Source organism: Balaenoptera physalus (assembly GCF_965194825.1).
Source record: "Balaenoptera physalus genome assembly, chromosome: 1".
Classification (NCBI taxonomy): Eukaryota; Metazoa; Chordata; class Mammalia; order Artiodactyla; family Balaenopteridae; genus Balaenoptera; species Balaenoptera physalus.
Genome location: NC_138882.1, coordinates 90,281,843 through 90,303,573, shown reverse-complemented (window position 1 = coordinate 90,303,573; position 21,731 = coordinate 90,281,843). Strand labels below are relative to the sequence as shown.

The window sequence follows — 21,731 nt, the reverse complement described above, 5'->3', positions numbered from 1 at the left end:
AGCACCACTTACCGAAGAGGCTGTGTTTTCTCCGTTGTGTATTCTTGCCTCCTTTAACAAAGATAAGGTGACCATATGTGCATGGGTTTATCTCTGGGCTTTCTATCCTGTTCCATTGATCTATATTTCTGTTTTTGTGCCAGTACCATACTGTCTTGATTACTGTAGCTGTGTAGTATAGTCTGGAGTCGGGGAGCCTGATTCCTCATGTTCCGTTTTTCTTTCTCCAGGTTGCTTTGGCTATTTGAGGTCTTTTGTGTTTCCATACAAATTGTGGAATTTTTTGTTCTAGTTCTGTGAAAAATGCTTTTGGTAGTTTGATAGTGATTGCATTGAATCCGTAGATTGCTTTGGGTAGTAGAGTCATTTTCACAATGTTGATTCTTCCAATCCAAGAACATGGTATATCGCTCCATCTGTTTGTATCATCTTTACTTTCTTTCATCAGTGTCTTATAGTTTTCTGTGTACAGACCTTTTGTCTCCTTAGGTAGGTTTATTCCTAGATATTTTATTCTTTTTGTTGCAATGGTAAATGGGAGTGTTTCCTTAATTTATCTTTCAGATTTTTCATCATTAGTGTATAGGAATGCAAGAGATTTCTGTGCATTTATTTTGTATCCTGCTACTCCACCAAATACATTGATTAGCTCTAGTAGTCTTCTGGTAGCATCTTTAGGATTCTCTATGTATAGTATCATGTCATCTGCAAACAGTGACAGTTTTACTTCTTCTTTTCTGATTTGGATTCCTTTTATTTCTTTTTCTTCTCTCATTGCTGTGGCTAAAACTTCCAAAACTATGTTGAATAATAGTGGTGGGAATGGGCAACCTTGCCTTGTTCCTGATCTTAGAGGAAATAGTTTCAGTTTTTCACCATTGAGAATGATGTTGGCTGTGGGTTTGTCATATATGGCCTTTATTATGTTGAGGTAGGTTTCTTCTATGCCTACTTTCTGGAAAGTTTTTATCATAAATGGGTGCTGAATTTTGTCGAAAGCTTTTTCTACATCTGTTGAGATTATCATATGGTTTTTATCCTTCAGTTTGTTAATATGGTATATCACACTGATTGATTTGTGTATATTGAAGAATCCTTGCATTCCTGGGATAAACCCCACTTGATCATGGTGTATGATCCTTTAATGTGCTGTTGGATTCTGTTTGCTAGTATTTTGTTCAGGATTTTTGCATCTGTGTTCATCAGTGATATTGGCCTGTAGTTTTCTTTTTTGTGACATCTTTGTCTGGTTTTGGTATCAGGATGATGGTGGCCTCATAGAATGAGTGGGGGTGTTCCTCCCTCTGCTATATTTTGAAAGAGTTTGAGAAGGATAGGTGTTAGCTCTTCTCTAAATGTTTGATAGAATTCACCTGTGAAGCCATCTGGTCCTGGGCTTTTGTTTGTTGGAAGATTATTCGTCACAGTTTCAATTTCATTACTTGTGATTGGTCTGTTTATATTTTCTATTCCTGGTTCAGTCTCAGCAGGTTGTGCTTTTCTAAGAACTTGTCCATTTCTTCCAGGTTGTCCATTTTGTTGGCATATAGTTGCTTGTAGTAATCTCTCATGATCCTTTGTATTTCTGCAGTGTCAGTTGTTACTTCTTTTTCATTTCTAATTCTGTTGATTTGAGTCTTCTCTTTTTTCTTGATGAGGCTGGCTAGTGGTTTATCAATTTTGTTTATCTTCTCAGAGAACTAGCTTTTAGTTTTATTGATCTTTGCTATTGTTTCCTTTATTTCTTTTTCACTTATTTCTGATCTGATCTTTATAATTTCTTTCCTTCTGATAACTTTGGGGGTTTTTTGTTCTTCTTTCTCTAATTACTTTAGGTGTAAGGTTAGGTTGTTTATTTGAGATTTTTCTTGTTTCTTGAGGTAAGATTGTATTGCTATAAACTTCCCTCTTAGAACTTCTTTTGCTACATCCCATAGGTTTTGGGTCATCGTGTTTTCATTGTCATTTCTTTCTAGGTATTTTTTGATTTCCTCTTTGATTTCTTCAGTGATCTTTTGATTATTTAGTAGTATATTGTTTAGCCTCCATGTGTTTGTATTTTTTACAGTTTTTTTCCTGTAATTGATATCTAGTCTCATAGCATTGTGGTCGGAAAAGATGATTGATATGATTTCAGTTTTCTTAAATTTACCAAGGCTTGATTTGTGACCCAAGATATGATCTATCCTGGAAAATGTTCCGTGAGCACTTGAGAAGAAAGTGTATTCTGTTGTTTTTGGATGGAATGTTTTATAAATATCAATTAAGTCCATCTTGTTTAATGCGTCATTTAAAGCTTGTGTTTCCTTATTTATTTTCATTTTGGTGATCTGTCCATTGGTGAAAGTGGGGTGTTAAAGTTCCCTACTATTATTGTGTTACTGTCAATTTCCCCTTTTATGGCTGTTAGCATTTGCCTTATGTATTGAGGTGCTCCTATGTTGCGTGCATAAATATGTTTAAGTGTTATATCTTCTTCTTGGATTGATCCTTTGATCATTATGTAGTGTCCTTCTTTGTCTCTTTTAATAGTCTTTATTTTAAAGTCATTTTGTCTGATATGAGAATTGCTACTCCAATGCTCTTTTGATTTCCATTTGCATGGAATATCTTTTTCCATCCCTTCACTTTCAGATTGGATGTGTCCCTAGGTCTGAAGTGGGTCTCTTGTAGACAGCATATATACGGGTCTTGTTTTTGTATCCATTCAGTCAGTCTATGTCTTTTGGTTGGAGCATTTAGTCTATTTACATTTAAGGTAATTATTGATATGTATGTTCCTATTACCATTTTCTTAATTGTTTTGGGTTTGTTTTTTCAGGGCTTTTCCTTCTCTTTTGTTTCCTTCCTAGTGAAGTTCCTTTAGAATTTGTTGTAAAGCTGGTTTGATGGTGCTGAATTCTTTTAGCTCGTGCTTGTCTGTAAAGGTTTTAATTTCTCCATCGAATCTGAATGAGATCCTTGCTGGGTAGAGTAATCTTGGCTGTAGGTTTTTCTTTCATCACTTTAAATATGTCCTGCCGCTCCCTTCTGGCTTGCAGAGTTTCTGCTGAAAGATCAGCTGTTAACCTTATGGGGGTTCCCTTGTATGTTATTTGTTGCTTTTCCCCTGCTGATTTTAATATTTTTTCTTTGTATTTAATTTTTGATAGTTTGATTAATATGTGTCTTGGCATGTTTCTCCTTGGATTTATCCTGCCTGGGACTCTCTGCACTTCCTGGACTTGACTGACTACTTCCTTTCCCATGTTAGGGAAGTTTTCAGCTATAGTCTCTTCAAATATTTTCTCAGACCCTTTCTTTTTCTCTTCTTCTTTGGGACCCCTATAATTCGAATGTTGGTGCATTTAATGTTGTCCCAGAGTCTCTGAGACTGTCCTCAATTTTTTTCATTCTTTTTTCTTTATTCTGCTCTGCAGTAGTTATTTCCACTATTTTATCTTCCAGGTCACTTATCCGTTCTTCTGCCTAAGTTATTCTGCTATTGATTCCTTCTAGAGAACTTTTAATTTCATTTATTGTGTTGTTCATCATTGTTTGTTTGCTCTTTAGTTCTTCTAGGTCCTTGTTAAACATTTCTTGTATTTTCTCCATTCTATTTCCAAGATTTTGGATCATCTTTACTATCATTATTCTGAATTATTTTTCAGGTAGACTGCCTATTTCCTCTTCATTTGTTTGGTCTGGTGGGTTTTACATTGCTCCTTCATCTGCTGCATATTTCTCTGTCTTCTCACTTTGTTTAACTTACTATGTTTGGGGTCTCCTTTTCTCAGGCTGCAGGTTCGTAGTTCCCACTGTTTTTGGTGCCTGCCCCCAGTGGGTAAGTTTGGTTCAGTGGCTTGTGTAGGCTTCCTGAGGGGAAGCCTGAGGGGAAGTCCTGAGGGGACTGGTGCCTGTGTTCTGGTGGGTGGGGCTGGATCTTGTCTTTCTGGTGGGCAGGGCCACATCTGGTGGTGTGTTTTGGGGTGTCTGAGAACTTACTATGATTTTAGGCAGCCTCTATGTTAATGGGTGGGTTTGTGTTCCTGTCTTGCTAGTTGTTTGCCATGGGGTGTCCAGCATTGGAGCTTGCTAGCTGTTAGGTGGAGCTGGGTCTTAGTGTTGAGATGGAGATTTCTAGGAGACCTCTTGCCAATTGATATTACATGGGGCCAGGAGGTCTCTGGTGGTCCAATGTCCTGAACTCGGCTCTGCCACCTCAGAGGCTCAGGCCTGACAGCAGGCCAGAGCACCAAGACCCTGCCAGCCACACAGCTCAGAAGAAAAGGGAGAAAAAAAGAAAGAAAAGAAAGAATAATAAAAAAGTATTAAGGTAAAAAAATTTAAAAAGTAATAATAATTAAAAAAAGAAGAGAGAACCAAACCAATAAACAAATCCACCAATGATAACAAGTGCTAAAAACTATACTAAGATAAACATAAAAACCAGAAACAAGTCAGTTGCAGGCAGTAAACCCCAAGTCTACAGTTGCTCCCAAAGTCCACCTCCTCAATTTTGGGATGATTCGTTGTCTCTTCAGGTATTCCACAGATGCAGGGTACATTAAGTTGATTGTGGGGATTTAATCCGCTGCTCTTGTGGCTGCATGGAGAAATTTCCCTTTCTCTTCTTTGTTCGCACAGCTCCTGGGGTTCAGCTTTGGTTTTGGCCCCGCCTCTGTGTGTAGGTTGCCCTCAGGCATCTGTTCCTGCCCAGACAGGACGGGGTTAAAGCAGAGGCTGATTAGGGGGCTCTGCTCACTCATACCAGGGGGAGAGAGTGGTACGGTAGTCATAATTGGAATGCAGGGTGAGCCTGCAGTGGCAGAGGCCGGCGTGATTTTGCAACAGCCTGAGGTGCACCATGTGTTCTCCCGGGAAAGTTGTCCCTGGATCACGGGACCCTGGCAGTGGCAAACAGAACAGGCTCCTGGGGGGAGGTGTGGATAGTGACCTGTGCTTGCACACAGGATTCTCGGTGGCTGCAGCAGCAGTGTTAGAGTTTCATGCCCGTCTCTGGTGTCCGAGCTGATAGCCATGGCTCACGCCCGTCTCTGGAGCTCGTTTAGGCAGTGCTCTGCCTTCTGCGGGCAAACGGGGTAGGAATCCCCTCTCCTTGGACACCCTGAAACAATGGTCTCTTGCCTCTTAGGAAGGTCCAGAGTTTTTCCCAGACTCCCTCCCGGCTAGCTTTGGTGCACTAGCCCCCTTCAGGCTGTGTTCACACAGCCAACCTCAGTCCTCTCCCTGGAGTCTGACCTCCGAATCCCAAGCCTCAGCTCCCAGCCCCCACCCGCCCCAGAGGGTGAGCAGACAAGCCTCTCAGGCTGGTGAGTCCTGGTCAGCACCGATCCTCTGTGTGGGAATCTCTCCACTTTGCCCTCTGCACCCCTGTTGCTACGCTCTCCTCTGTGGCTCCAAAGCTTTCCCCACTCCCACACCCACTCTCCACCAGTGAAGTGTCTTCCTAATGTGTGGAAACTTTTCCTCCTTCACAGCTCCCTCCCAGAGGTGCAGGTCCCGTCCCTATTCTTTTGTGTTTGTTTTTTCTTTTTTTCTTTTGCCCTACCCAGGTATGTGGGGATTTCCTTGCCTTTTGGGAAGTCTGAGGTCTTCTGCCAGCATTCAGTAAGTGTTCTGTAGGAGTTGTTCCACATGTAGATGTATTTTTGATGTATTTGTGGGGAGGAAGGTGATCTCCACGTTTTATTCCTCTGCTATCTTGAAGGTCTCCCACCTACAATATCTTTTTTTTTTTTAACATCTTTATTGCAGTATAGTTGCTTTACAATGTTGTGTTAGTTTCTGCTGTATAACAAAGTGAATCAGGTATACGTATACATATATCCCCATATCCCCTCTCTTTTGCATCTCCCTCCCACCATCCCTATCCGATCCCTCTAGGTGGTCACAAAGCACAGAGCTGATCTCCCTGTGCTATGCAGCTGCTTCCCACTAGCTATCTATTTTACATTTGGTAGTGTATATATGTCAATGCCACTCTCTTACTTCATCCCAGCTTCCCCTTTCCCCTCCCCATGTCCTCAAGTCCATTCTTTATGTCTGCGTCTTTATTCCTGTCCTGCCCCTAGTTTCGTTAGCACCTTTTTTTTTTTTTTTAGATTCCATATACATGTGTTAGCATAAGGTATTTGTTTTTCTCTTTCTGACTTACTTCACTCTGTATGACAGACTCTAGGACCATCCACTTCGCTACAAATAACTCAATTTCATTTCTTTTTATGGCTGAGTAATATTCCATTGTATTTATGTGCCACATCTTCTTTATCCATTTGTCTGTCAATGGACAATTAGTTTGCTTCCGTGTCCTGGCTATCGTAAATAGTGCTGCAATGAACATTGTGGTACATAACTCTTTTTTTTTTCTTTTTTAATTATTTATTTATTTATTTTTGGCTGTGCTGGGTCTTCGCTGCTGCGTGTGGGCTTTCTCTAGTTGCGGTGAGTGGGGGCCACTCCTCCCTGTGGTGCACGGGCCTCTCATTGAGGTGGCCTCTCCTGCTGTGGAGCATGGGCTCTAGGCACGCAGGCCTCAGCAGTTGCAGCACTTAGGCTCAGTAGCTGTGGCTCGCAGGCTCCAGAGCACAGGCTCAGCAGCTGTGGCACACAGGCTTAGTTGCTCCGCGGCATGTGGGATCCTCCCGGACCAGGGATCGAACCCGCATCCCCTTCATCGGCAGGTGGGCTCCCAACCACTGCACCACCAGGAAAGCCCCATAACTCTTTTTGAATTATGGTTTTCTCAGGGTATATGCTCAGGAGTGGGATTGGTGGATCATATGGTAGCTCTGTTTTTAGTTTTTTAAGGAACCTCCATACTGTTCTCCATAGTGGCTGTACAAATTTACATTCCCACTGACAGTGTACAAGGGTTCCCTTTTCTCCACACCATCTCCAGCATTTATTGTTTGTAGATTTTTTGATGATGGACATTCTGACCAGTGTGAAGGGATACCTCATTGTAGTTTCGACTTGTATTTCTCTAATAATTAGCAATGTTGAGCATCTTTTCGTGTGCTTTTTGGCCATCTGTATGTCTTCTTTGGAGAAATGTCTATTTAGATCTTTTGCCCATTTTTTGCTTGGGTGGTTTTGTTTTTTGATATTGAATTGTATCAGCTGTTTGTATATTTGGGAGATTAATCCCTTGTCAGTCACAGTGATTGCAAATATTTTCCCCATTCTGTGGGGTGTCTTTTCATTTTGTTTATGGTCTCCTTTGCTGTGCAAAAGCTTTTAAATTTAATTAGGTCCCATATCTTTATTTTGGTTTTTATTTCATTAGTCTAGGAGGTGGATCCAAAAAGATATTGCTGTGATTTATGTCAAAGAGTGTTCTGCCTATGTTTTCCTCTAAGAGTTTTATAGTATCTGGTCTTACATTTAGATCTTCAACCCATTTTGAGTTTGTTTTTGTGTATGGTGTTAGGGGATGTTCTAATTTCATTCATTTACATGTAGCTGTCCAGTTTTCCTAGCACCACTTATTGAAGAAACTACCTTTTATCCATTGTGTAGGCTTGCCTCCTTTGTTGTTGATTAATTGACAATAGGTGCATAGGTTTGTATCTGGGATTTGTATCCTGTTCCAAACAGATCCTGTATCCGTTCCAAACAGATCTATAAGTCTGTTTTTGTGCCAGTACCATACTGCTTTGATTACTGTAGCTCTGTATTATAGTCTCAAGTCAGGGAGCCTGATTCCTCCAGCTTTGTTTTTCTTTCTCAAGATTGCTTTGGCTATTTGGGGTCTTTTGTGTTTCCATACAAATTTTAAGACTTTTTGTTCTAGATCTGCAAAAAATTCCATTGGTAATTTGATAGGGGTTGCATCGAATCTGTAGATTGCCTTGGGTAGTGTAGTCATTTTGACAATATTGATTCTTCCAATCCAAGAACATGGTATATCTTTTGATCTGTTTGTGTCATCTTTGATTTCTTTCATCAGCACCATAGATTGCAGAGTACAGGTCTTTTGCCTCCTTAGGTAGGTTTATACCTAGGTATTTTATTCTTTTTGATGTGATGGTAAATGGGATTGTTTCCTTAATTTCTCTTTCTGATCTTTTGTTGTTAGTGTACAGAAATGCAAGAGATTTCTGTGTATTAATTTTGTATCCTACAACTTTACCAAATACATTGACGAGCTCTAGGAGTTTTCTGGTAGCATCTTTAGGATTTTCTATGTGTAGAATCATGTCCTCTGCAAAAAGTGACAGTTTTACTTCTTCTTTTCCAATTTGGCTTCCTTTTATTTCTTTTTTCTCTCTGATTGCCGTGGCTAGGACTTCCAAAACTATGTTGACTAAAAGTGGCGAGACTGAACACCCTTGTCTTGCTCCTGATTTTAGAGGAAATGGTTTCAGCTTCACACCATTGAGTACAATGTTAGCTGTGGGTTTGTCATATATGGCCTTTATTATGTTGAGGTAAGTTCCCTCTGTGCCCACTTTCTGGAGAGTTTTTATCATAAATGGGTGTTGGATTTTGTCAAAAGCCTTTTCTGCCTCTATTGAGATGATCATATGGTTTTTATTCTTCAATTTGTTAACGTGGTTTATCACACCGATTGATTCACGGATATTGAAAAATCCTTGCAGCCCTGGGTTAAATCCCACTTGATTGTGGTGTATGATCCTTTTAATGTTTTGTTGGAATCGGTTTGCTAGTAGTTTTTTTTTTTTGAGGATTTTTGTGTCTATGTTCATCAGTGATATTGGCCTGTATTATTTTTGGGTGTGGTATCTTTGTCTGGTTTTGGTATCAGGGTAATGGTGGCCTCATAGAATGAGTTTGAGAGTGTTCCTTCCTCTGCAATAGTTTGCAATAGTTTCAGAAGGATAGGTGTTAACTCCTCTCTAAAGGTTTGATAGAATTTGCCTCTGAAGCCATCTGATCCTGGACTTTTGTTTGTTGGAAGTGTTTTAATCATTTTCAATTTCAGTAATGGTGATTGGTCTATTCATATTTTCTATTTCTTTCTGGTTCAGTTTTGGGAGATTGTACCTTTCTAAGAATTTGTCCATTTCTTCTAGGTTGTCCATTTTATTGGCATATAGTTGCTTGTAGTAGTCTCTTATGATCCTTTATATTTCTGTGGTGTCCATTGTAACTTCTTCTTTTTCATTTCTAATTTTATTGATTTGAGCCTTCTCCCTTTTCTTCTTGGTGAGTCTGGCTAAAGGTTTATCAATATTGTTTATCTTTTCAAATAACAAGCTTTTGGTTTAATTGATCTTTTCTATTGTTTTCTTTGTCTCTATTTCATTTATTTCTGCTCTGATCTTTATGATTTTTTTCCTTCTGCTATCTTTGGGTTTTGTTTGATCTTCTTTCTCTGGTTGCTTTCGGTGTAAGGTTAGGTTGTTTATTTGATATTTTTCTTGTTTCCTGAGATAAGATTGTACTGCTGTAAACTTCCCTCTTAGAACTGCTTTTGCTGCATCCCATAGGTTTTGGATCATCATATTTTCGTTTTCATTTGTTTCTAGGTATTTTTTTTTAGCTTCCTCTTTGATTTCTTCAATGATCCATTGGTTGTTTAGAAGCATATTGTTTTGCCTCCACATGTTTGTGTTTTTTTAGTTTATTTTTTTCTTGTAGTTGATTTCTAATATCATAGTGTTGTGGTTGGAAAAGATGTTTGACATGATTTCAATTTTCTTAAATTTATCAAGGCATGCTTTCTGGCTCAGCGTATGGTCAGTCCTGGAGAATGTTGCAGTGCAATTGAGAAGAATGTGTATTCTGCTGCTTTTAGATGGAATGCTGTATAAATATCAATTCCATTTGGTCTAATGTGTCATTGAAGGCCTATGTTTCCTTAATTGATTTTCTGTCTGGATGATCTGTCCATTGATGTAAGTGGGGTGTTAAAGTCCCCCACTATTATTGTGTTACTGTTGATTTTTCCTTTTATGGCTGTTAGCATTTGCCTTATATATTGAGGTGCTCCTATGTAGTGTGCATATATATGTACAATTGTTATATCTTCTTGGATTGATCTTTTGGTCATTACGCAGTGTCCTTCTTTTAGTCTTTATTTTAAAGTCTATTTTGTCTGATATGAGTATTGCTACTCCAGCGCTCTTTTGATTTCCATTTGCATGGAATATCTTTATCCATCCCCACACCTTCAGTCTGTATGTGTCCCTAGGTCTGAAGTGGGCCTCTTGTAGACAGCATATATATGGGTCTTGTTTTTGTATCCATTCAGCCAGTCTATGTCTTTTGGTTGGAGTATTTAATCCACTTACATTTAAGGTAATTACTGATATGTATGTTCTTATTGCAGTTTTGTTCATTGTTTTGGATTTGTTTTTGCAGGTCTTTTTTCTTCTATTCCTCTTTTGTTCTCATCTCTTGTGATTTGATGATTATCTTTAGTGTTGTGTTTGGGTTGATTTTTTGTGTGTGTGCATGTATCAATTGTAGATTTTTGGTTTGTGGTTACCATGAGATTTTGAGATAGCAGTCCATATATATATATATATATATATATATATATATATATATATATATATATACACACACACACAACACACACAAGATTTTTTTAAGTTGCTAGTCTCTTACTTTCAAATGCATTTCCAATATCCTGCATCTGTACTCTCCTCTTCTCACAGTTGCTGGTTTTGATATCACATTAGTGTGTGGATGATTTCCTACCTTTATGGTATGTTTGCCTTACCAGTGAGCTTTCCCATTCATAATTTTCTTGTTTCTCATTGTGGCCTTTTCTTTTTGGCCTAGAGAAATTCCTTTAGCATTTGTTGTAAAGCTGGTTTGGTGGTGCTAAATTCTCTTAGCTTTTGCTTGTCTGTAAAGCTTTTGATTTCTCCATCAAATCTGAATGAGAGCCTTGCTGGGTAGAGTATTCTTGGTTGTACGTTTTCCCCTTTCATCATTTTAAATATATTGTGCCACTCCATTCTGGCCTGCACAGTTTCTGCTCAAAAATCAGCTGATAACCTTATGGTGATTCTCTTGTATGTTATTTGTTGCTCTTCCCTTGTTGCTTTTAATATTTTTTCTTTGTCTTTAATTTTTGTCAGTTTGATTAATATGTGTCTCGGCATGTTCCTCCTTGGGTTTATCCTCTATGGAACTCTCTGCTCTTCCTGGACTTGGCTGACTGTTTTCTTTCCCATGTTAGGGAATTTTCAGCTATTATCTCTTCAAGTATTTTCTCAGGCCCTCTCTCTCTCTCTCTTTTCCTTCTCGGACCCCTATAATGTGAATGTTGGTGCATGTAATGTTGTCCCAGAGGTCTCTTAAAGTGTCCTCATTTCTTTTCATTCATTTTTCTTTATCCTGTTCCACAGAAGTGATTTCCACCATTCTGTCTTCCAGCTCACTTATCTGTTCTTCTGCCTCATTTATTCTGCTTTTGATTCCTTCTAGTGTATTTTTCATTTCAGTTATTGTGTTGTTCAACTCTGTTTGTTTGTTCTTTAGTTCTTCTAGGTCTTTGTTAAACATTTCTATCTTCTCAATCTGTGCCTGCATTCTTTTTCCATGATTTTGAATCATCTTTACTATCATTACTCTGAATTCTTTTTCAGGTAGATTGCCTGTCTCCACTTCACTTAGTTGTTCTTCTGGGGTTTTATCTTGTTCCTTCGTGTGGAACATATTTCTCTGCTTTCTCATTTTGTCTAACTTTCTGTGTTTGTCGTCTCCTTTCCACAGGCTGCAGGATTGTAGTTCTTCTTGCTTCTGATGTCTGCCCCCTGGTGGGTGAGGTTGGTCCAGGGGCTTGTGCAGGCTTCCTGGTGGGAGTGACTGGTGCCTGCCCACTTGTGGGTGGAGTTGGGTCTTGTCCGTCTGGTGGGCAGGGCCAAGTCATGGGGTATGTTTAGAGGGAGCAGTGGACTCTGGACGACTTTATGCAGGCTGTCTGCTGATGGGTGGTGCTGTGTTCCCACCCTGTTGGTTGTTTGGCCTGAGGCATCCCAGCATTGGAGCCTGCAGGCTGTTGGGTGGGGCCAGGTCTCAGTGCCAAAATGGCGACCTCTAGGAGCGCTCATGCTGTTGAATATTCCCTGGGGCCTCCACCACCGGTGTTCTTGTCCCCACAGTGAGCCACAGCTGACTCCTGCCTCCTCAGGAGACCCTCCAAGACCTGCAGGTAGGTCTGGCCCAGGCTCCTATGGAGTCATTGCTTTGCCCTGGGTCTCAGTGCTCATGAAACCATTTTGCACTCTCTAAGACTGAAGTCTCTGTTTCTCACAGTCCTGTGGAGATCCTACACTCAAGCCCCACTGGCCTTCAAAACCAAATGCTCTGGTAGCTCCTCCTCCCTATTACAGTACCCCAGGCTGGGGAGCCTGACATGGGGCTCAGAACTCTCACTCCTGTGGGAGGATCTCTGCAATATAATTATTTTCCAGTTTGTGGAAGCGGATATGGGATTTGATTATATCATGAAAGCACCCCTCCTACCATCTCGTTGTGGCTTCTTCTTTGTCTTTGGATGCAGAATATCTTTTTTGGTAGGTTCCAGTGTTTTTTGTTGATGGTTGTTCAGCAGTTAGTTGTGATTTTGGTGTTTTCATGAGAGGAGGTGAGCTCAAGTCCTTCTACTCTGCCATCTTGTCCTGCACTCCTCTTCATTTATCCCATTTAGTGAGAATATTCATATAGCTCATTGAAGAAATATTAATGTGTTTGGTTAAGGCCTGTGGCCCTGATGCAACTGGGTGCATGTATTATATGGTATATGCATCCTATAGCCTTGCTAAAAACCAAAACAAATTCTTTTTAACTACATTTGGCTTCAACGTTTTTAGATGAGCAATTGTGGTCTTGTAGAATATTTCTTGGATCTCTTCTTCCCCCAGTACATAGAAACAGGCTATGAGTGGTGAGTGGAGGTAAAAAAAAAACTAGAAGAACTTGAGAAGTCCAGTTAGTTATGATCCCTGGTCTGTGGTACCCCACTCCCATTCTTACATGCTGCCCAAAGCCCTGATGCCTTCCTCCTCCTCTCCCTTTGATTCCTGAATGTGGAGGTCATCACATCTCCTTCTCCCTCAGCCCCTCCCCTTCTCTAGTTCAGTATTGATCTCCTGCCCTGGAAGACCCTGCTGTCTAGCCTGCAGGATTGACGTTAATAAGGTGAATAATAGGCTTAACTTACCTGCCAATCAAATGCCCTCTAGATGGACGAGGGGCATTTGAGCCTCCAAGGAAACTCCATGCTGGAGTGTTTGCCATCTCAGTGTGTGCCAGGCCCTGCACAGGAAAAGTGACATATCCATCATAGGTGTGTTCCTGGGACCCTGAAATTACAGTGGGGTCCTTGGCAGAAAGGAATGTCAGAGGAGTGTTCTGACAAATGCTTAGAAATACTTGGTTCAGTGCCACCAGACTCCCCGTTCTCTCTTTCAGCTTACACCTGGGATGCCTGTCACCAAGTCCCTTTGAACAGTGACTTGAGCCACCTGGTGGCAGAGATCCAAGCTTTGAGAGGGCAGCTGGAGCAGAGCATTCAGGTGAACAACTGTCTGCGACTACAGCTCGAGCAGCAGTTGGATGGTGGTGCCAGCAAAACCAGCCTCAGCCCTTCCTCTGTTAACCAGAAATTCCCCACCAACACTGACCCTGGAAACAAGCAGCTGCTCTTCCAAGGTAGGAAGGAAAAGGGAATCAGGAAGCCCTCAGCCAATGGGGAGGTCCCCAGGATGTCTATGGTGGAAGGGACAATCTCGCCTCTTCCACACTCCTTAAGGTCAGGGTGAAATCGAAGATGCTTCAATACAGTGTCGAGAGCATGGGATTTAGGGTCAGATCTGGCTCCAACTTATATGTTGTTTGCCTTGTGTTTAAGCTCCTCAGGTATTTAAGCCTTAGTTTCTTCATCTTTAACATGAGGATTATAATAATATACACTGTGCATAGTTATATGGAGCATTAAGTGAAATAATTTACTAGTGCCTGATGCAATAAGTGCTCAACAGTTAACAGCTGTATGTATTAATGCCTATTCTTTATATTTGCAGAGTGCTTTAAAATTTACCACGTTTTCGAATAAATTTTCAAATAATTTCATCAGAGCTAGGGCAGATTTTACTATCTCTGTATTTCACATGAGAAAACGTAGGCACTGAGACAATTGACATGCTAAGGTTTACAGGCGTTAAGAGGCCAACCCAAGATTCGAAGCAGAAGTTTTGATCTGCTCTCTGTGTTCCTCCCACCTCACTATGCTCTGTCTCAGTGTTGCTTCTCTTTCCTCTCATGCTTTCCCCTCTCAGAGCCTCCCCACAGCACCAGCCAGGACTCATCCGAACTGGCTCAGTCACTCCTCATCATCATACAGCACAGAGGCCTGAGGTGGAAAGCAGGTTCTAAGCCACATTTGCCTGAGCAGGATCATTTCTGTCTCTTCATGATATTTTCCAATTCCTCCCCTGGAGGATTGCTGCCTGGTCTCCAATAGGGCATCTCAAACTCACCAAGGCTTATGTCTCCTATTCTTCTTATACTACTACATGCTTTCCAGTATGTCTCTTTCTTATACTACTACATATTTTCCAGCACTGACTCATCAGAATGGTGATTAGAGTGCTGAGTTTAATCTCCCATAAATCCATTCATTCTTTGATCAAATATTTTTAACATATATACTACATATATTTATATGTATTTATATTTAGTTAAAAAGCATTGTGTTAGACACACTGCATACAATATTATATTCAAATCAGGGGTTAGAAGAATATATCTAATAATTTTTCAAACTAGAAGTTGCTTTCTCATGGAACAGCGTTCAATTACAGGAACATCTTGCTCCAAATTAAGTGGTTTGTTTGCCACTGCTTTTGACTGTGGTACATGGGTGATGATTATGTAAGAGGAGAGTCATGTTGCCTTAGATCTCCAGTAGTGAAGGTAGGCTGTGCATATGTTTGGGGAGCAGTGTATTCCAGGGTTCCTAAAGTTATGGTTATCTTTACTCCCTAGATTCAGTTGCCTCCCCTCCAGTTCGGGATGTGGGCATGAATTCTCCAATTCTGGTCTTCCCCAGCTCTTCTTTCACTGCTCATGGCTCAGAGACCACAACCTTCAATAGGACAAATGGTAAATAGGGCAACTACAGGACTCAGGGTCTAATGATGGAAAATGACTAAAGCAAGTAACCTTTGGTTCTCTATATGCACATTAGCTGAATTTAGAGATTTTTCTCTGCATGTCCCACAACCTTTAGCCCTACTTATTCCACCTCCTGTGGCTGCCGTTTTTTATCATTATTCTTCCTCCTGTGGTTTTCCTATTGCTCTGGTATTACTTCATTGCACTATAATCTCTTCCTTCTTGAAAGTGCTCTCTGTATCCAGCTTAATTTCCTTGTCTGTGTCTTCTCAACCCCCAAATTTAAAAATTTTTAAATTTGTCCTGAATATTTCATTTGTCAATAAGGATAAAATTTGCCTCCTGGCAATTTTATCATTATGATATGATGTAAGAAAGATTATAAAAATATAGAACCAAGAATATCTATGGACTTCACACTTGTACTTGCCAAGACTGTCATTCTTGTTTCTGGCCGCTTTCACTATTTGATGTCCATTTTGGATTGAACTGAGGATGATTATGAATAACAGTAGATTCTGTGTTATTGTGGTTTTATTCTTCAGAGCTGGGTTTGGATACTTCTCCAGTAATGAAGAACCCTCCCAAGCTGGAGGGTGATGCTACTGATGGCTCCTTTGCCAATAAGCACGGCCGCCACGTCATTGGCCACATTGATGACTACAATGCCCTGAGACAGCAGATTGGGGAGGGCAGACTGCTGGTCAAGAAGATAGCGTCGATCATGAGATCAACCTGCAACTTCCCTAGCCTTGAAGCTCCAGGCGCAGAGGTAATCACGTTTTAGCTCTTAGGTGCACCTTTTCCTTAGGCCCTTTCTTCTTCTGATTTTAGCTTCTTCTCCCTCAATTTTTTTGTTTTCCTGCTCCACATCTCCCATCAGCTGAGGATACATCTTCCATTTATATCCAGCTAGGCCTTTTATCTTCAGCTGCTAATTTCACTACAAGCTCTGCTCTGTTCCAGATGTAGCTCACTTGCTATTTCCCCTCAGAACCACAGAAAAGCATGTGCAGCATCGCCGTCCTCATCAGTAGAGCACGTTAAGCGTCAACATACACACAGTGCTGTACTGAGTACCCTTTGGTAGCTTATTATCTGCTAAAGTCATGCTGGCATATGACCATCTGTGGACAGAATAAAATCACTTAATCGGTTGGCTGGAAAAGGAGAATCTGCGTCCATATGGGCCAAATATGTGGAAGGGGTGAGAAGGGCGGCAGCCATGGAATTTCTCTGCTCACACTGAGCAAGGGGGGAGAGCAAGCAGCAAGGCTTCTCAGAGCCCTTCCCCAGGGAGAGGTCCAGGTACTAGCTGCTGTGCTGTCTGAGCTACCGGAGATGCACAGGCATGCAGGGACAGCCCTGCCCCCAGGGGCCCCCACGATAGAGAGGGATCCCCCCACCTGAGTAAATAAATATAACCAGGGGCTCCTGGCACAAGGTTACAAGGGCTCTGGGTGTGAGGGCATGAACCCAGAATCGGCTGTTATCCCAGGCAAGGAAAGTAACAGGTTCATGGGGGGGGGGGTGCCACCAGGGGATATGTAAGTTCTTGGGGGAGAACATGCCAGGTAAAGGGAGCGGCACCTCAGTCCTTCGAGCTACCAGTGGTGCAGCCCATTTGAAGCATAAGGTGTGATTTAGGGAAGGACGAGGGGGGCCAGTGCAAAAATAGGGGCCTTAGACTCTGGAGCATGAAGCAGGACTAGAAGCTAAAGAGTGTGGGGGAAGCTGGAGTCACATGAATTCTTGCAAATCGAGAGGTCCCTGCTGAGGTCAGAGAACCTTGGCTTCCAGGTCAGAAAAGGATTTCACAGGTTTAAGCAGGCCTGTGTCTATGCCTCACCCACAAAGGAAGCTGAGGCCTATGCTCAGCAAAAAAAAAGTGATCTCTCAGCCCCGGGGATGCCCATGGCTACCTCCCCCTTCTCCCAGGTGATGAGCAGTGAAGGCATCCACGAGCTCAGGAACAGCGCCAACGCCCTTCACCACCGACTGGAGGAGTCGGCCTCCCTCCTCACCATGTTCTGGCGAGCAGCCCTGCCAAGCTCCCACGGCCCTGCGCTGGACAGCAAAGCGGTAAGAAGCCACATCCCCTACTGGTTCTGCCTCCAGATATCCTTCTGCCTCCTTGGTCTGCAGATCCTGAAGATCAGGAGCCGAATGGGCAGCTGGGACAAAGGGGACCTGAGGGGGGCGTCCCTGGAGGGAGACCTCTCCTCCGTGGTGGCTGCTTTCAGTGCAGCTCTGACTCCATCCCCTCTCCCCCCGGCCCTGACCCCCAGATAAGTAATCAAAGAGCAGAAGGAAAGGACATGGAGGAGGCAGAGACACGAGAGCCCTGGTAACCCATAAATGTTCCGTTTCTTTAACTTTCTGAAGGTTGGCTGCGCTGAAGTTCAGGGTCATGTTAAAACATCAACCTCTCCTTTCCCTTCCTAGCCACCCCCACCTCCAGGTCCACATAGTCAGGCAGGATCACAGAATGTCACCAGGAGTCACCCAGCCTCTTGTAGCCCCCCCTGGAATCCCAGAAAATCACTTACATCTGCGTCTCAGGGTCAGGCCTGGGGAGAGTCAGCCTCCGCCAGGTGCTCTCAGATCTCGGACTGCTTTCTGGTTGGTGACCTTGGATAGGCAGGTTTCAGGATCCCTCCCAGGGGTTCCAACTCCAGACTAAGATCACTGACACTTTAGGGGCCCCAATTATGTTAATTCCAAGGAGGGAGCATTTTGCCATCTTGTGGTTGGCAGATATATTTACAAACTTACTGTCTCAGGACAGCCCTGTCTCCCCAGGCATGATATCCAGGTATAATATTCCTAACGATCAAGTCTTACTTGTGATGTCCAAGTGATATAACTATGTCAGCATGAAATCTGAGCTCTTGTTCACAGCTGGGAGTTTCAGTGTGGCCTGGAGTAAGGTTCTCTGCAGCAACAGGAGTGTAGCCTGTGCTAATCTGCACGGGGGCTTCCAGGTCCTCAGTGTTCCCACCTCATGGCCCATCCTGAGCCATCACCTGCTGGAGGGATTGAGAGGCTTTAACGAGGGAAATCTGCTCCAAAAATACTTGAGAAGACTGTAGAATCCTATTTGGAGTTGTAAAGAGCCACAAAACACAGGGTGCTTTAGGCCTTCTGACCACTGACAGAGAGGCTGTTTTTCTTCCCAGGGAGAGTCCATGAAAAGGGAGCTTCTGGAACTGAGAACCAAACTATCCAAACAGGAGAGTCTCCTTCAGAGCACAGCTGAGCATCTGAAGACCGCCACCCAGCAGAAGGAGAGCATGGAACAGTTTATCTTCAGCCAGTGTGGGTGCCCCCAGCCAGGGAATGGGACAGGAAATGGGGGTCCTTCCAGGTTCTCCACCTGTGCTGTGAATGGACAGAGACCAGAGAGGTTAGGGGACGGGGGAGGCTGATGTGACGTCTCTAAACCTCCTGTGCCATCAGTAATCGTGGAGGCAGAGGAGGGGACACGGGGTTGGGGGGGGCAGCAGGAGACCCCGAGCTGAGTGTGCAGAAAGATAAGCTTTAGAACACAAACCCAATGCAAGCGTGGGCCCACTGGTAATTTCTGCCTTTGGGGCTGCTTTCTTGTTTCAGTGACCAGGACACACGATGTTTTGAAGAAGGCAAGGACAAATTTGGAGGTAAGGAAACTACTGCACCAGTCGGAGCCATAGAGCCCACCCCAAACTTATCACCATCTGTCATCAGAGTGTGCAGGTGATCCTTGACCTGCTCTGACCTTCCAGGAGGAGATGTGTGGTCCACCTGTGGGAGCTCAGGTCCTCAATGAGCATCCCTCTAGATTCCATCCCCATCAGCCCTCCACCCCAATCAGCAACCTCCCTCGACCTCTCGGTTGACTCTTACTTTGTCATCATCTTCTCTCCTTACTCCAATTCTGTCTCCTTTATGCCAGGTCAGGAATGGGGAGAAATGCAGTTCAGTTGATTCTCGAGGTCAGAGGACATATGGGGTCTGCCTTTGAAGGAGCTTTCAGTAAAGGGATCCTGAGGCCAGTCATGTGTTCTGGGGTTTCCTATACCATTATATGAAAAAATAATGGAAAGATGCAACCTAATAAGTCGATTTCACTGCACACTATTGGGCTGAAAACAGCAATTTGATTTTGATATCTCTTTTTCTTTAAGCAACAACACATAAGAAAATCCTTGGGTCTTATTGATCTGAAAGAGAATTTGATAATAAGTAAAAACTGAAACTTAAAGGGAAAGATAGTATCTCTATGGCAGACCTTCTCTACTTTTATTTAAAACATTAACACATTCTCTAGCAACTGCTTTGATGAAAAACTTGAGGTCTTAGAAATGGCCTAAAAATCAAAAACTAAACCTTTTACCTTGGACTTTAAAGCTTTGCCATAAGCAATTAAGCACATTCCTAGGAATGTTCCTAAATTGTAACCTAAGAGAATGTTGACCCCACAGTATGGAAACGGGTTGGGCCATAATTTAACTCTGTTTCGTTTGTTTGTTTGTTCTGCTAATTTCTTCTGTTTTTCTCTGATGATTCCTCTCTTTCCTGAGCCTTTTTAGAAGAACACTTACAAGATTGCCTCTGTAAAACCTTATTCCTGCCTCAGCAAAGGTAACCCAACAGCCTCTCATACCTGCTGGCTTCCCCAGTTTGGAAGTATCCTTCCCACTTCCCCTAGGCCACTGGAAAGGGCCCAAGGCCTGGGATCTAATCCCAGGCTTGTCACTAAGTGGCTGTGTGGCTTTGGCTGGCTCCAGTCTCTGTGAGCCTGCTGACCCTCATCTGTAAGAGGCGGCACTAGACTTAGATGATCTCTGAGGTCCCTGCTGACCTGGCCCCTCCCTCTCCTCATCAAGTAAACAGAACATAAATTTAACAGGGGGACGTCCCTGCAAAATATCCTGTCCTTCCTACAGCAGGGTGTTTCTATATGTGCCTGTTTCATACTAAGCACTTCTTTTCCTGGGAGATCGCAAAAGCCATCCTTTTGCTCCAAAGTGAATTAGAGTGTGAACTGGCCCCTGAAGAGGGAGTGGTAGGATCCGGCCACTGGGTGTGCAGTGGCTTTGAGCAGAGATATGACCACAGGAGGTGGTGGGAAGCTTTTCCTCTAACCTGGTGGCCCCAGATGCTCCTCCAGACCTCAGCGCGTCCCCTCAGCTCATCCTCATGACAGGCTCTCAGCGTGCTCCCGGCTTCTGTCACCACTCAGCACTCTCTCCAGCCTCAGCTAGCCACCAGCAGTGCCTGATAATGGACTCTTACCTTGTGTTATTTTCGTCTGCAGGTGAAATCCCTAAGGGCTCTGCCATGCACTCCAGTCCTGTGACCCTTGCCTTCCAAGAGCCAAGCAAGAAGCGAAGCCACCAGAGGTCCTTAAAACAGCAGGGAGGATGGGCCTGCCCCCCTTCTTCACAGCTCCCTGTCTGCTGAGGAGGATCTGGGCCCCACTCCTCCACACCTGCTAGAGGGTCTGGAAGGAGTTCAAGATGTGGCCTGATGGGGCAGGGCGAAAGGCAGAGGGCCTCTCCTGCAGTTGAGGAATAACCAGCCAAGGTCCACTGGGCCCAGCACTAAGCAAAACAGGCATAGTTTTTAGAAGACCTTGTGACACTGCTTCTGAACGCCCCAGGGGCTTGGGAACCAGCAACAGCACATTTCTCGCCTTGTCCTCAGAGGGTCAACTCAGGGGAAACAGGACCTGCTTCCTAGCAATGGAGCATGTGGTCCCCACACTGGAGCTCCACAGCAGATCTAAAAACACAGGACTGAGCAGCGGTGCCCTGCAGGACAGTGTTGGCAGACCTAACCTGGGCCAGCGAGCTGGGTCACAGGCTGCGGATTGGTGTACACTGCAGCGCCTGAGTTATTTGAATCCACGTGGTGAGAGCAGTGATTCCCAGATGCCATCTCATGCTTAGCCTAGACGTCCTATTTCTATTCTATTATGATCCCCCAAAAGTATACTGACCTTACTCTAAATAAGCTGTCCCATTTTGTCATCCCAGCTTCCCTCTGGGAACTAGGGACTAATGGCCACACCAAGCCCATTGAAAGTCTTGTGTAAAGCAAGTCAGTGATCATTTTTAAGTGACATGTGAGCAACCCCCAGTTGCTAAAGCCTAGTCTGTGTCTTCACAGTGCTTTAGAATGTGTGTATGTGTGTATAAATGTATGATATATATTTATATATGTTGCTATAGCGATATGTTGAAGGCTAACATAACTGGTGGATAGGGTCAGTGGGAGGAAATGAAACAGTCTTTTTGGTGGCTATTAAATCAAAATATGTATAAAGAAATAAAGTTTTCTTCACCTGCTTAGTTTCTAATTTCTATACCAGTCCTCAGGGTGAGTGTGTAAAAACAGGAAAGACAGATTGTCATTAAAAGCTCACTGTCCGAAGCAGAATCAAAATGGTGGAGTAGATGGATATGGAGCTCCTCTCCCCAACAGACATATCAAAAATACATCTACATGTGGAGCACTTCTCCTTGAAAAGTGGCAGAACTCCTGTAAACCAAAGCTGCAAGAAAGATCTACATGTAATTAATTGGGTAGGAAGGGGAAAAAATGAAGACTTGGGTCAGCACCTGGGCCCCTTGGTGGGATCTGCAAGG

At 43.0% G+C, this 21,731-nt stretch overlaps 1 protein-coding gene across 28 annotated transcripts in view; it reads left to right on the top strand.

The window, feature by feature from the left end:
* The window catches only part of PDE4DIP (phosphodiesterase 4D interacting protein), a 216,511-nt gene extending 195,080 nt beyond the window's left edge, over positions 1 to 21,431 (top strand). For 10 of the 28 annotated variants that reach the window (XM_082457562.1, XM_082457565.1, XM_082457561.1 and 7 more), the window contains 7 exons: positions 13,396 to 13,635; positions 14,971 to 15,087; positions 15,645 to 15,871; positions 17,038 to 17,181; positions 18,279 to 18,505; positions 18,712 to 18,758; positions 20,399 to 21,431. In XM_082457562.1, coding sequence (XP_082313688.1) covers positions 13,396 to 13,635; positions 14,971 to 15,087; positions 15,645 to 15,871; positions 17,038 to 17,181; positions 18,279 to 18,505; positions 18,712 to 18,758; positions 20,399 to 20,544 — 1,148 coding nt within the window. In that variant the 3' untranslated portion in view covers positions 20,545 to 21,431. Of the gene's footprint in view, positions 1 to 13,395; positions 13,636 to 14,970; positions 15,088 to 15,644; positions 15,872 to 17,037; positions 17,182 to 18,278; positions 18,506 to 18,711; positions 18,759 to 19,661; positions 19,723 to 20,398 lie in introns of all 28 variants that reach the window. The other 18 variants (XM_082457570.1, XM_082457569.1, XM_082457566.1 and 15 more) reach the window with 7 other exon arrangements.
* The last annotated feature ends 300 nt before the right edge of the window (positions 21,432 to 21,731 follow it).